Genomic DNA, 12,909 nt, shown 5'->3' with positions numbered 1-12,909 from the left:
TCTTTAATAATGTGGGCACTTGTTTCTGCATACTTCCTGCTGCAGATATTTCTGTATTTCATTAAAATAGAAATGAACGTTTCATCCCTGAAGAAAAGCAAATTAGGCTTGTACCTAATTTCGTACAAATGTGGGACCCATTCCTTTTCTTATTTCTTTGAGGGAACGTAGCCTGGCCGGTTCGTATGAATGGGCATGAGTTGCTGAGAAGGCGGGCTTTGGCTTCTCGGTTCTTGACCGGCTGAAATCACTAAAAGCATAGATTGGCAACTGTTGGGTCCAAAGAACAGTCAAGTGGCTTTGTGTTGACAAAGACAGCGGGGAGGTGAAAATGTCTTTCCTTTCTCATAAAATGACAGAGGTGGTCACTTACTGAGACTTACTGACGCTCGATTAAATTCTCATTTAATCGGGAGAATTAAACGAGAGACGTAGATCGAATGTGTATCAGACTGGCTGGCGTGTTGTCGGCACACAACGGATGTCAGCCACCATTACAATAAGAATTACAATGATGATAATTCTACAATTTCCAACACTCACTGTCTTTAAGTACGTCACCCACATTGTCTCATTTGGTCCTCATGGCAACCCATGATGGTAGGATTCCCTCCTCTTAGAGAGAAGTAAACTGAAGTTGACTTAGCGGTAAAATAAGTTGGTCAAAGCACTCCATTGTTTGCACTTTCCTGATGGACAAATCAGTTTGGAGAGGAAGAGAGGTCATTGCTATCATGATTCTGCCTTGAGCTATGTAATATGCATTATCTCTTGGAGGCCCCCCTGAGCAGATGGCCCATGTCTTCCCCATGGCCACAGTCATGTGCGTTGTGGGGGCAGTGCCACAGGTAGGATCTGTTTCCTGAGCAGCACACATCGTCCAGGACAACCTGTGCTGAGCCCTGACCAAACCACGCAGTTGCTCAGATGCTATTCAAGAGCTTTCCATGTATCATCCTGGTTAGTCCTCAAAACAACCCATGGAAAAACGGAGGCTCTGGAAGGTGACCCAAGACCAACTGGCTGGTAGGCAATAAGGGGCAGGACTTGTACTCAGGCCAGTTGCTCTTACCCATGGCACAGTTTTGCCTCTTGGCATCTATATATTTAACATTGAACTATGTGACCCAAATCATAAGGTCTGCACTTTTGCACAGGCAGGCACACCCGTGCACACACAGGGCTAGAAGAAGATAAAGAAACAGCAGAAGAAGTTACTATTTAAAGCATCAACCAAGGCAGAGGTATTCACTGTTTTCCCAACACTTGATAAAAATTCTAGAAAAGAAGAGAAATCATAACTGATTATATCCAGAGTCTTAGTCAGATCCTCCTGTCCACACCTGCCTCTACTGCCTCTCTGAGTGGCTGCAACCCCCAGGGAACACCCTGAGGGGGAGAGATCTTAGGAAAGGGGTGTCACTGGGCAGAGGCCAGCATGAAGACTCAGGACCTATCTTCTGGTCAGTGTGGAACCTTACGAGGAAGAGGCCCGGGCCCTGGTAGACCCCATCAGAAGAGGCCCTTCCTTGCCCTACATCTAAAACCCAGCAAGAATCTCCATAGCAGGCCCTCCTGAGTCCTTGGGGTGGCTTTGGGCCCCACAACCACCCAATCCCAGAGTTCAGTTACCACCTGCTGTCTGTGCCTCTTCAGAAGTGGCTTCTATGGTTGATTCTGTCACTGATATTGCTGAAAAATACAAAGAAAAAGGGCCAAATGAGAACTCTTCTGAAAACCAGCATTAAATCTCACCTCCCTGCTAATTCACGCAGAGGAGGGGGTGGCATCACACTTTACTTTGGAGGGTTAGCTGGGCCTCACTCATTAAATAATTCACTCAGCAAACATGGACTGATCTCTCACTGCCCATGAGGCACTGCACTGAAAGTTGGGGAGAAGGGAGGACTCCATCACACAGGACAAGACTCCATTCTCTGGAGCTTAGAGACGACTCAGCATCCAGTCTCGGTAGCCAGTAATCCAGTCTTACCCTTGAGAGGAAAACAGAGCACAGGGTGGGAATCTCAAAGTGAATGATATATGGGCTTAGAAGGAGGGCAGGAAAATTCCAGAGAGGAGCAGATATTTCATCTAGACTTGAAAAAAGGCAACAAATGTCAAGAAAATATGGAGCAGAAGTAGGATTGCCAGACAAAAGTTACAGGAGTCCCAGTTAAGTTGGGATTTCAAATAAACAAGCATATTTTGTAATGTAAGTATATCCCAAATACTGTATGGGACATACTATACTAAAAAATTGTCTTAAAAAAAGTTTTATTTGAATTTCAGATAAACAATGGGTACTTCTTTAGTGTAGTATGTCCCAAATAAATTTGCATGGGACACACTTACACACACACACACACACACACACACACACACACAAACCAAAAATATTTTTTTATAAATCTGAAGTTCAAATTTAACTAGGTGCATTGTATTTTTATTTGCAATATCTGAATACTCTGGTGGAAAGGCATCCTGTAGGTGGCAGTAAACACATTCTCTTCACTGACCTTTTTTTTTTTAATTTTTTTTATTTTTTACATTTATTTATTTTTGCGAGACAGAGAGAGACCAAGCACAAGCAGGGGATGGGCAGAAAGAGAAGGAGACACAGAATCCGAAGCAGGCTCCAGGCTCCGAGCCGTCAGCACAGAGCCCGACACGGGGCTCGAACTCACAAACCGCGAGATCATGACCTGAGCTGAAGTTGGCCGCTCAACCGACTGACCCACCCAGGCACCCCTTCACTGACCTTTATTTAACCCCCTCTCCAAGTGAACTGATGCCCTCCATCCTCCCTGTAAACCTACCAATCACTAGGGCTGGTGCACTGTTTCCTAGCATCCTGGCAACTTCAGTCCTAACCAGCTTAGTTGTACGATCAGCTAGAGGCAGGTATGAACCTCAACCTTGATTATGCCAGTCGTCCTTGGATTAAATTCAATTAAATATTAAGTACATCGATGAAATGTGGGTAAAAAGAAAACGATGGCTTTCTATAAAAATGAGGCTGAAGGCTTTGGAAATAAAATCAAGGTACTAAAAAGAAATCAGGCGAGAGAGACACTGAAGAATATAAGAAAGACGTACAACCACAGGAAAGACGTACAACCACATGAGAATGTCTGTGTTCATACCGCTCTGCAAGTGTCTTTCATTTCACACTTCCCTTTAGAGAAATGAAGGCTAGAAATTTCAGATATGCAAAATTGGTTTGGTTTATGCAAGAAAGACATTGGAGAACCACCGGAGATCCCTACTGGGAGAAAGTCCTAAGGCAGCAAATTGGTGAGTCAAAGTGTATTTATGTGTCTTAAGTTAAAGCGAAACACTTAAAATATGTATCCTAGCTTATGGTTCCCCATTTTAAACAACATTTTTGAGTAACCAACAAACTCCCTGTTCCAGCTCCATAAGAACAAGTTCTTTTGGAGCAACGGTTCTTCAGGCAGGGGCCACGAGTCAGCAGCAGCAGCCAGCACCCAGAATGTGTTAAAAATGCAAATTGTTAGGGCTCCCCCAGACTTACGCATCAGGAGTTCTGGAAGTGGTGCCCAAATACGTGTTTACTAAGCACTCCAGGTGACTCTGACACATGGGAAAACCACTGTGCAACAGCATATGTAAAGGAAACGTAACAGCGAGTTCAACAGTATGGTGAGATACACTTCCTTAGACAACCACTTACGCAGCCCCTATGGGACGCTGGACCCCTCAGGCAGGGGATGTATTGACATTGCGTGATGCCTCCACTGTCCTTTGTAAATTTGCTCTAGCAGGTGAGGCGTCCAGGTAAGCAACTGGTGAACAGGAAACTAAGGGCTCCAGTTGAGGGATGTCCAGGAGTCTAGCGGAGATCATATGTGATTCCCCGGCACAATTCCAGGAAGTACAAACAGATGTGAGCCAGGCAGAGGGGAAGACGTGGGGCAAAATGGGCTCTGAGGAGGTAGGGACACTACTTCTACACTAACTAAAGGGCTCCTTCGAAACAGTCTAATAAGAATAAGAATAAAAAACAGTATTTATAAGAATAAAATACAAACTCTAGGGGCACCTTGGTGGCTCAGTTGGTTAAGCATCCAACTCTTGGTTTCGGCCCAGGTCATGATCTCACAGTTCGTGGGTTCGAGTCCCACGTTGGGCTCTGGGCTGACAGCTGTGGAGCCTGCTTGGGATTCTCTGTCTCCCTCTCTTTCTGCCCCTCCCCCACTTACACACACATACTCTCTCTCTCTCTCTCTCTCAAAAATAGAATAAGTAAACAAACACACACACACACACACACACACACACACACACACACACACACAAAATACAAACTCTATGCAAAGCTTCTTGGCCGTCTCCTGCAGAGGGAGAGAGACGAATTAGGTTTCTGGCTGGAAGGACTGAATACAGAAGTGTCATTCACTGTAAACCAATTTGGGTTTACTATCATTCCCATCCAAAGATTCTTCTTTGAGAGGTTCTTTTTAAAAAGGGTTCTGAGTTCATTAGGAAACATTAACAGCCTAAAACTAAGTTCTTGAAAAGGAAAGATCCTGATGGGGCAAAGTGGGGGTGCTGGGAGTGGGACCTGTACACCCAGGAGCTTGGGGGACACAGGAACGTAGGTTTAAATTCTAGTGCTGCTGCTCCTTTGCCCTCTAAACGTGAGCAATCATTAACCTCACTCTCCGTCTCCTTACCTGTATGAGGATAATTACACGAACTACTTCATTAGGTTATTGTGAAGACAAAACCAGAAAAAAAAATACACCAAGTGTTTAAAACAGTGTCTGTCATGTAGCTGGCATTCAAAAAATTAGCTTTGAAATATTCAAAATACTAGCTATATTAGCTATATTCAAAATATAGCTATACGAATTAAATATATAGGGGGAAAAAAACCCTTATTCTAAAATAAAATACTGACTTCGCACCAGAAAGCAACATAATTTTCAGAATGAAAGAACTAGATATTTAAACACACAAAAATAAGAAACTTGTTAGAGACCAGATACGCTGTTAAACATCTTAAACGCTATTAAACGTCTTAAAATACACAGGCCAGAGCCCCACAACAACACTTCAACCTGATCTGAAATGTAAGTACTGCTGAGGTGGAGAAACCCTGGGGTTGGACTAGAAAAAAATGACTTTTCTCTGAGTTCCCATTTCCAAAATACACGTCCTCATTTTATAGATTAGGAAACCGAGGTTCAGAGATGTTAAGTCGTTTACCAAAGTCACAGCTAATAGCTCCCCTTCCTTGCCTTATACCATCGATTTCAACTTACAGAAATTGCAAAGTATTTTATTCTTCCTTTGAATGTTTATTTGTGTATTTTTGAGGGGGGGGGGTGTAAAAAGGGCTGAGGGAGAGGGAGACAGAGAATCCCAAGAAGGCTCGGCGCTCTCAGCACAGAGCCTGATGTGGGGCTTCAACTCACGAACCGTGAAGATCACAGCCTGAGCTGAAATCAAGAGTCAGATGCTCAATGGACTGAACCACGCAGGCGCCCCGCAAAGTATTTTATTCTTAAACACTACTGTTCAAAGAACACCATATATATATATATATATATATATATATATATATATATAGTCTGCCAGAAATTATATTTTCTACTTATTTGTGAGATTTAAATTTCAGCCGACACTTTCACTGGTTCACACATTCTCACACCTTCAAACATCAGTCGGGCTGATGGCATCCACATTTCTGTATCCATCCTGCTTTTTACCCTTTGCATAGGAAAGAATGTATAAGACATAAAAAGAAATAAACCCCATAAATCTTAACAAACGTATACTGTTGTTTCCTTATCACACTTCTGGCCTGGGGACGTGTCTCGTAAGAAAATGCCAAGGCCGATATCAAAAAGGTGGCTGCCTGTGTTCTCCTCTATGATTTTGATGGCTTCCCGTTTCGCATTTAGGTCTTTTCATCCATTTTTAATTTAGTGTCCCAGAAACTATATACAAGGAAACAGAAATCCTGCTCAGGACCTGGCATGAAGTCGTGCCTTTGGGGACGGCTCACAGGCACAATGGCTCTGGCCCAGCTGGCCCCACACTGGAGCATTCAGGCTGCATCACTATGTTCAGCATGAGCCAGGCACTCGGTCAGGCTCTTGGAAATGCAAGATGTGGAGCCAGGTCCTAAATGAGCAAGACGCTGCCCTCCAGCGCCTCCCAGCATAGCAGGATCCCTAGAAAAATCCACAGATAATTTGGTGCAAGATGCCATGGAAAAATAAGAGTGATAACCATAGGGATGATACACTCTGTGTGTGTATCTGTATATGTGCCTGTTTGTGAGTGTGTGTGTGTGTGTTAAGAGTATATGTCAGGGAAAGATTCCTGGACAGGACAGGTATGTCTGCGGTATTTAAAATAGCAGCTAAGGGTGCCTGGGTGGTCAGTCGGTTAAGCATCTGACTTCAGCCCAGGTCACAATCTCGGGTTTGCAAGTTTGAGCCCCTCATTGGGCTCTGTGCTGACAGCTCAGAGCCTGGAGCTTGCTTTGAGTTCTGTGTCTCCCTCTCTTTCTCCCCTTCCCTGCTCATGCTCTGTCTCTCTCTCTCTCTCTCTCTCTCTCTCAAAAATGAATAAACATTAAAAAATAAATAAATAAAATAAAATTGAGATGAAATGGACAAATTACTTGAAAAAGTAATTTACCAAAACTGACACAAGAAAGAGAAAATGTGAACAGTCCTGTATCTACTGAGTAAACTGAATTTTGAATTAAAAACTTTCAACACAGGGCACCTGGGTGGCTCAATCGGTTGAGTGCCCAACTTCGGCTCAGGTCATGATCTCGCGGTTCATGAGTTTGAACCCCGCGTCGGGCTCTGTGCTGACAGCTCGGAGCCTGGAGCCTGCTTCTGATTCTGTGTCTCCCTCTCTCTCTGCCCCTCCCCTACTCTCACTGTGTGTCTCTCTCTTTCAAAAATAAACATTAAAAGATTAAAAAAAATTTTTTTAAATAAAATAAGAATAGCAGCTAGATTTAGCCAGGTGAAGGCAAGGGAGAGTGGGAAGAAGACTGTAACCAGATAAAGGGAACAGCATGAGTGTTGTCAACATGGCAGAGAAACAGCATTACTGGAGTGTGGCCACGGACTTTCTCCTTGTTCCAGAACATTCTGCACCTCAACCAGACTGAGTCACATAACTTTCACTGGTGAGTTTGTGCAACAATCGTGCTCTGAAGAAAGGAGAACTGTTCAGGATGGTGATTCAGGAGTGCCTCCCCATGTCCCACATCCGCCCCCCCCCCCCGCCCCGCCCCCTGTCCAGATGTCACCCACATTAAACACCTTCTCATAATGTCTGAAAACCCCTTCATTCGTTTTCTCCTTATTTCAGGCATCAGTCATTGCTAAATCCCTTGCGAAGCTGTGGAAAGGGTACACACAAGGCTCAGCAACCTGCTGGAATTCATTTGTAAGCAGTTATTACTTCCTCGTTTTGCAAAACGTTGGCCTTCAAGAAATGGGACCAAAGGAAGTTACATTAAAAATTTTCTTGCAGGGGCGCCTGGGTGGCTCAGTCGGTTAAGCATCCGACTTCAGCTCAGGTCATGATCTCACGGTCTGTGAGTTCGAGCCCCGCGTCAGGCTCTGTGCTGACAGCTTGGAGCCTGGAGCCTGCTTCAGATTCTGGGTCTCCCTCTCTCTCTGCCCCTCCCCCGCTCATGCTCTGTCTCTCTCTGTCTCAAAAATAAATAAAAACATTTAAAAAAAATTAAAAAAACTTTTCTTGCAATAACTGTAGGCTTCTAGAAAAAGTTGCAGGGCTAATACGGAGATCCCACACACCCTGACCCAACTCCTCTGATGCTACCCAAAACTACCGGGGTGCATTTGTCCTGACTACCAAATCAGTGCTGGTACGTTCCCACTCACTAAACTCCAGGGTTTATTTGGATGTCACTTGCTTTTGCTTTTTCTCTCCCAGGATCCAATCCAAGACACCACTGGCCCTTAGGTAGTTAGGTTTGGATAAAACGTTAGGACAGCGTCTAGAGGCTTAAAAGTGAGCAGTTCCAAGGCGCCCTCTATGGGCCGGACACTGGGCGGTGACTTCCCGTCGATGTGACCCTAGGAGGTTGGAACACGGTCGCATATCACAAACGAGTAAAGGGAGGCTTGCAGAGGCCCCAGAGCTGGCAAACGGCAGCGCCAAAGACGTGGCTAGGAGAGGCAGGGGTTCCACGGCCCCTCCGGCCCCGCACAAACCTGGGGGCACTGAATTTTTCTCAGGAGTTTGTGCGAGGACCAAAGCTGAGGACGGTGCCCGCTGCCATGGCCGGCGGGCACCCAGCTCCCCCACGGGGGCTCCAGCCCCGAGCCAAATGCCGAGGTTTGTCTCCTGGGCTCTTTTCGAGAAGCAGCAAGAGTCGTCGGGCCAAGACGGCTCCCTGAATGCCAGCGGACCGCCTCCAGGGTTCAAACCCCGGCCCAGCCGCTCACCCGCTGCTGACCCGGCCCAAACCGCGTAACCTTTCTGAACCTCAGTTTCCTCGTCTGCAATGCGCCAGTGGTGATGCTTAACTGTGGGGCTGTTGGCAGGTTTAGATCGGAAAACACAGGCACGCTCTCCACCCGAGCACCTGGTACAGAGGGAGCACGTTGCAGAGGGTCATCCCCCACGTCTAAACAGCAAGCACCGGCGCGCGTGCGTGCGTGCGCGCACACGCGTTTGCGCATGCGCATGACTATAACACCCGCTAGTAAAACCACGAGTTGCCGCAATCCGCGATCCCTGCGGCCGCCGTAAGCCCCTCTGCAGGTAACAATGGGGGGAACTCGCACCCTGTCCCTCAGGGACTGACGTGGATCTCGTGTCCCTGCTCAGCCAGTCCAAGTCCAGGGATTAATGTCCTCTAGATAAAAGCCAGAGCTAACAACACCCCCCCCCCCCCCCCACCATTTGCAAGTATTTTGATGGAGACGAAGTTTCCAGCCCCCAGACTGCCCAGAGCCAGTACCCACTGCCCGGAGCCAGTATCCACTGACGTCCTCCTGACAAGAAAAGAAGGTGGGCGCCCTCGGTCACCATGTAGTCAGTACCCCGTTGACGTAGAACTGGCCGGTCCCCCCATCACCAGCGCGGCGAGGGCCTCATCACCGGGGTGCTGCTTTCACGAAGGCCGTTTCCCAAATGAACCTCTAGCTTGGGAGCTTCCCCTACAAAGCCTGGGGGTAGGCGTGAGAGTTCTAGAAGTTCTCTGGGAATTAGGGTTCTTTGGCCCCGTCTTCTGAAATTCACGAATGGAGCAAAAAGGTGACACCAAAGAAAGGGGGAGGGAGATAGAAGAGAAAAAGGAAGGAAGAGACGAAGGCAGGGAGGGAGAGAAGGAAGGAGGAAAGGGAAGCAAGGGAAAACGGAAGGGAGGAACTGAGGGAGAGACAGAGACAATGGGAAAAGGGAGAGAGATGGAGAGATAGCTAACAGGCAGACTGGCTAACCGGCCTGTTCACGTACTATCTCATACATGGACACCGAGATTCCGCAGTCACACTGATTTGCCTGTGGCTCTTTTGTGTCCGTTTGACCACCTGACACTCTAAGAACACAAAGATACCCATGAGTTGTTGAGCTTCTAAAGCGGTGAGTGACAGACACAAATTTCGAGTCTTAATGATCTTGTCTGTGCTCAGCTCTTTGGCCTGTAAATATTACCAAGCCAGATATACCTGCAGAAATAAGTCACGTAATGAGCATTTTCAGGGGCAGTCTTACTGCCCGTTTTTATAGTACACAAACCATGTCCTCAACCAACAATCAAAATTTTAGGGCCTCTTAATAATACACACACACTTTTCCGTAACACCAAGGATTTTTCTAAGGCCAGTCAATCATTTCCTTAGTTGAGCTACTCGCTGAAAACACTGACATAATGATCGACTTTTTCTAAGTACAACTATTGTATATCTCAGCCAGAAACAAAAGGGGGGAAAAAAGAGCCATTCCTTCTAAGTACTCGCAATGACAATTATCAGCAAAGACTTGCCTCCTCCTTGATACAAAACTCCCCTCGAGATGGAAATTCTAACACCAGGGAATAAGTAGATACAATTTGCTATGATTTGGATTTGCAGGAGCGAAATTAATGAATATAATAATTAGATATAATACCTGTAGGTAGAACTGGACCCAGTAAAAGACATATTTGGAAGATGACCGTGGAGATCCCCATTTTGCTGGGTTCTTCTCAACTGGAAGAAAAATACCTTGACATTTATAGGTTCCCAGCTGAAAGGAGGCGTGCCCACTAGGGTGGTATATTTCTATTGCTGCCATAAATCAGTGTAAAGGAAGTGAGGACTTTTGCTAACAGTTGATGGTTAATCTGTGGGAACAACTTAGGTGTGTTAGATTGATTGCTCTGTGAACGATCTGGCCATTCTCCAACTGCAGACACACTGACAGTGATACAATTCCCAACTTCCTTTTAGGTGAACCTGTAAGACTCTCAGGTGCTCTCTGAATACAGGCTTAAGTTTAATCTTGGAGAATTTGAATAAACTTTGGGGAAGTCAGCCCCAAGAGTGGGGCATAGCAGGATGTGGGCTGCCGGGCAAACATAGAACGTGGTGCCAAGGGGAAATCATCTCTTTGGGATGATTTGTTCTGGCAGTGCATGCCCTTGTTGGCCCCTTGCTTTGGAGAACAACATGATTGGAAAGTAGAAGGTACGAGGGGTGAGTTCATAGAGTCTGTAGAGTTCATAGGCTCGACCTAGCTTCCACCATCTTCTGGCTCTCACACTAATCCCATAGCACGGGAGCTGAGAAACCAAACCTCAGACCAAACCCCCTCCGACCATCTCACAGGCTCTGATTTCTTGGCCCTTGACGTTCACTTTGTGTAACTCTGGGAGCTTGGCAAACCCACAAAGCCTGCCCCTGACCTCCTCCTACCTTACAAACGGTCCCTCTCCTTGGCTTTGTCATGTAGGTATCACTTTTCCCTTTGGGACCCCCAGTCTTTATCACCAGACTTTGGTAAACCCCCCACTCTCCCCAAGGTTGCCTGTCTTGTATTTTGATCAAAGTGCTCTTGGTGGTTGGTAACCCTTGGTAGAAGCATTTGCAGGACTTGCCTGTCATGCTGACCTGGAGGAGCAGTGCCCTGCTTCTCAGCTGAGACACCGAGGCTATCAGATGACACCTTGGTTTCCTTGCCATGAGCCGATAACCTGTGGTCTCCTGCTGTGTCATTCTGGAAGGATACCATGAACTCACGCCAGTCAGGATTCAAGGCTGGGCGTCTACACTTCGCTTCATTCAGACAGAAGATACATTCACCCCGGGGATTTTGTTTTTAATCCTACACCTCTTCCCAAGTTCTACTTCTCCCCTTGATGAAAGTAGGCATGTTTCTGCAGGATAGCCTCATTGATTTTCATTCTCCTGCTGTCAGTCCAAGAATTGGTAGGTCTCAGGGGACTAGAGGGCAAGGATACACATCTCCTAGGGATGCCTAAGACCAGACAGCACATCAGATTCCTCTGCCAGGGGTTATGCTAGTTTGGATCCTGGTGGGCTGGGCCGAGGATGGTCATGAAGCCAGGTCTGGGATCATCAAAACAGGGGAGCTCTTACAGCTTAGTGATGTGTGCCTTGAGCACAGCAGAGAATAGTGGTGGTCGGAGTAAGAAATATCTGTGAGGGAGAAAGAGGGTAAATGTATCCTCCCTCACCGAACAAAGCACACTGCCTGGTCGTAGAGACAGATGCACATGCTGACAATTACAACAGGGGGCAGTAAGTATTAATACAAGTTGTGATGGGAACGTACAGAAAATGTATCTAAACCAGATGGCAGAGGCAGTTTCTCAGAAAAGGGGACACCTAAACGTAGTGCCGAAGTATAAACAAGGGTCATCCAGTGACCACCAGTGGGAAGACCCAGCGAAGAACAAGGCATGACTTTCTGGACTGTGTGAGAAGGGAAGCAGGAGGGTATCCTGCCAGGAGCCTGGGAAGCAAGCTTCATCGATAGCTCTGCCCAGACCGGGAGCATCCTTCTTGAGAGCTTAGTGTGATTTTCCCAATGGCACAGTATCCCCATTTTCGTTATTTTGGTGACTCTGTTCTTCTTCCTCTTTGATCAGTAGTAAAGAGCCAAAAAAAAAAAAAACAAGGGCGTGTGTGTTTTTTTTTTTTTGTTTTTTGTTTTTTTTTTTTTCAGAAGACTCCAGGGAGAGGGAAGTGGAGGGGACCTACCTGTCATTTCAAAGCCACTTGGGGATGTGTCCCAGGTGGGAAAATGGCTAATGTCAGCGGAGCAGGAAGAAGGTGGACGTCCCTAACGTGCAGGATGGACACAATGGGGTTGAGGGCACCACCAGGTAGGTCCTTCATCACCAGAAACCCGCCTTGTCCCAAGGCCCTTTGTTGGTTATAAGACCCTGTTCAGAGAGGCCTTCCTGTGTGTAGAGGAGGGTTCTGGGGGAACCCAGCCCTCCAGCAGCATCTGCTCCCTCTCCCTTTCCCCTGCCCACTGGCTTAGAAGCACCTGCGTGAACAGCACATCTGGATGGAAGACTGGAGCTACGGAGCTGCCATTAAGAACAACAGAACAGGGGCGCCTGGCTGGCTCGGGGGGTTAAGCCAACTCTTGATTTTGGCTCATCATCTCACAGTTCATGGGTAGAGCCCAGTTCATGCATCGGGCTCTGTGACATCAGTGCGGAGCCTGCCTGGGATCCTCTCTCCCCCTCTCTCTGTCCCTTCCTCGCTCGCTCTCTAAATAAATAAATAATTGAAAAAAGAAAAACAGGACAGAGCAGCTCATGAAAGCTCCGAGGCTCGGCACGCAGGCCCCACGTGGGAAGGGCCTTCCCCAGGCAAACCATACTGATGGCCACCTGCCTGCAGACTCCGGAGGTGGAACCAA

The 12,909-nt window shown here is 46.8% G+C and overlaps 1 protein-coding gene across 11 annotated transcripts in view; it reads right to left on the bottom strand.

Moving 5' to 3' along the window:
* Positions 1-10,265, bottom strand: part of DMBT1 (deleted in malignant brain tumors 1) — a 93,650-nt gene extending 83,385 nt beyond the window's left edge. For 10 of the 11 annotated variants that reach the window (XM_053909994.1, XM_053909995.1, XM_053909986.1 and 7 more), the window contains exons 1-2: positions 10,144-10,264; positions 1,636-1,692 (exon numbers count right to left, since the gene is read on the bottom strand). In XM_053909994.1, coding sequence (XP_053765969.1) covers positions 1,636-1,692; positions 10,144-10,204 — 118 coding nt within the window. In that variant the 5' untranslated portion in view covers positions 10,205-10,264. Of the gene's footprint in view, positions 1-1,635; positions 1,693-10,143 lie in introns of all 11 variants that reach the window. The other variant, XM_053909996.1, reaches the window with a different exon arrangement.
* Positions 10,266-12,909: the final 2,644 nt, after the last annotated feature.

This window comes from Panthera pardus, unplaced genomic scaffold, assembly GCF_024362965.1.
Source record: "Panthera pardus isolate Hobbes unplaced genomic scaffold, ASM2436296v1 HiC_scaffold_22, whole genome shotgun sequence".
NCBI lineage: Eukaryota > Metazoa > Chordata > Mammalia > Carnivora > Felidae > Panthera > Panthera pardus.
Note: the sequence above shows the minus strand (reverse complement) of the source record. Positions and strands in the feature narration are given on the sequence as shown.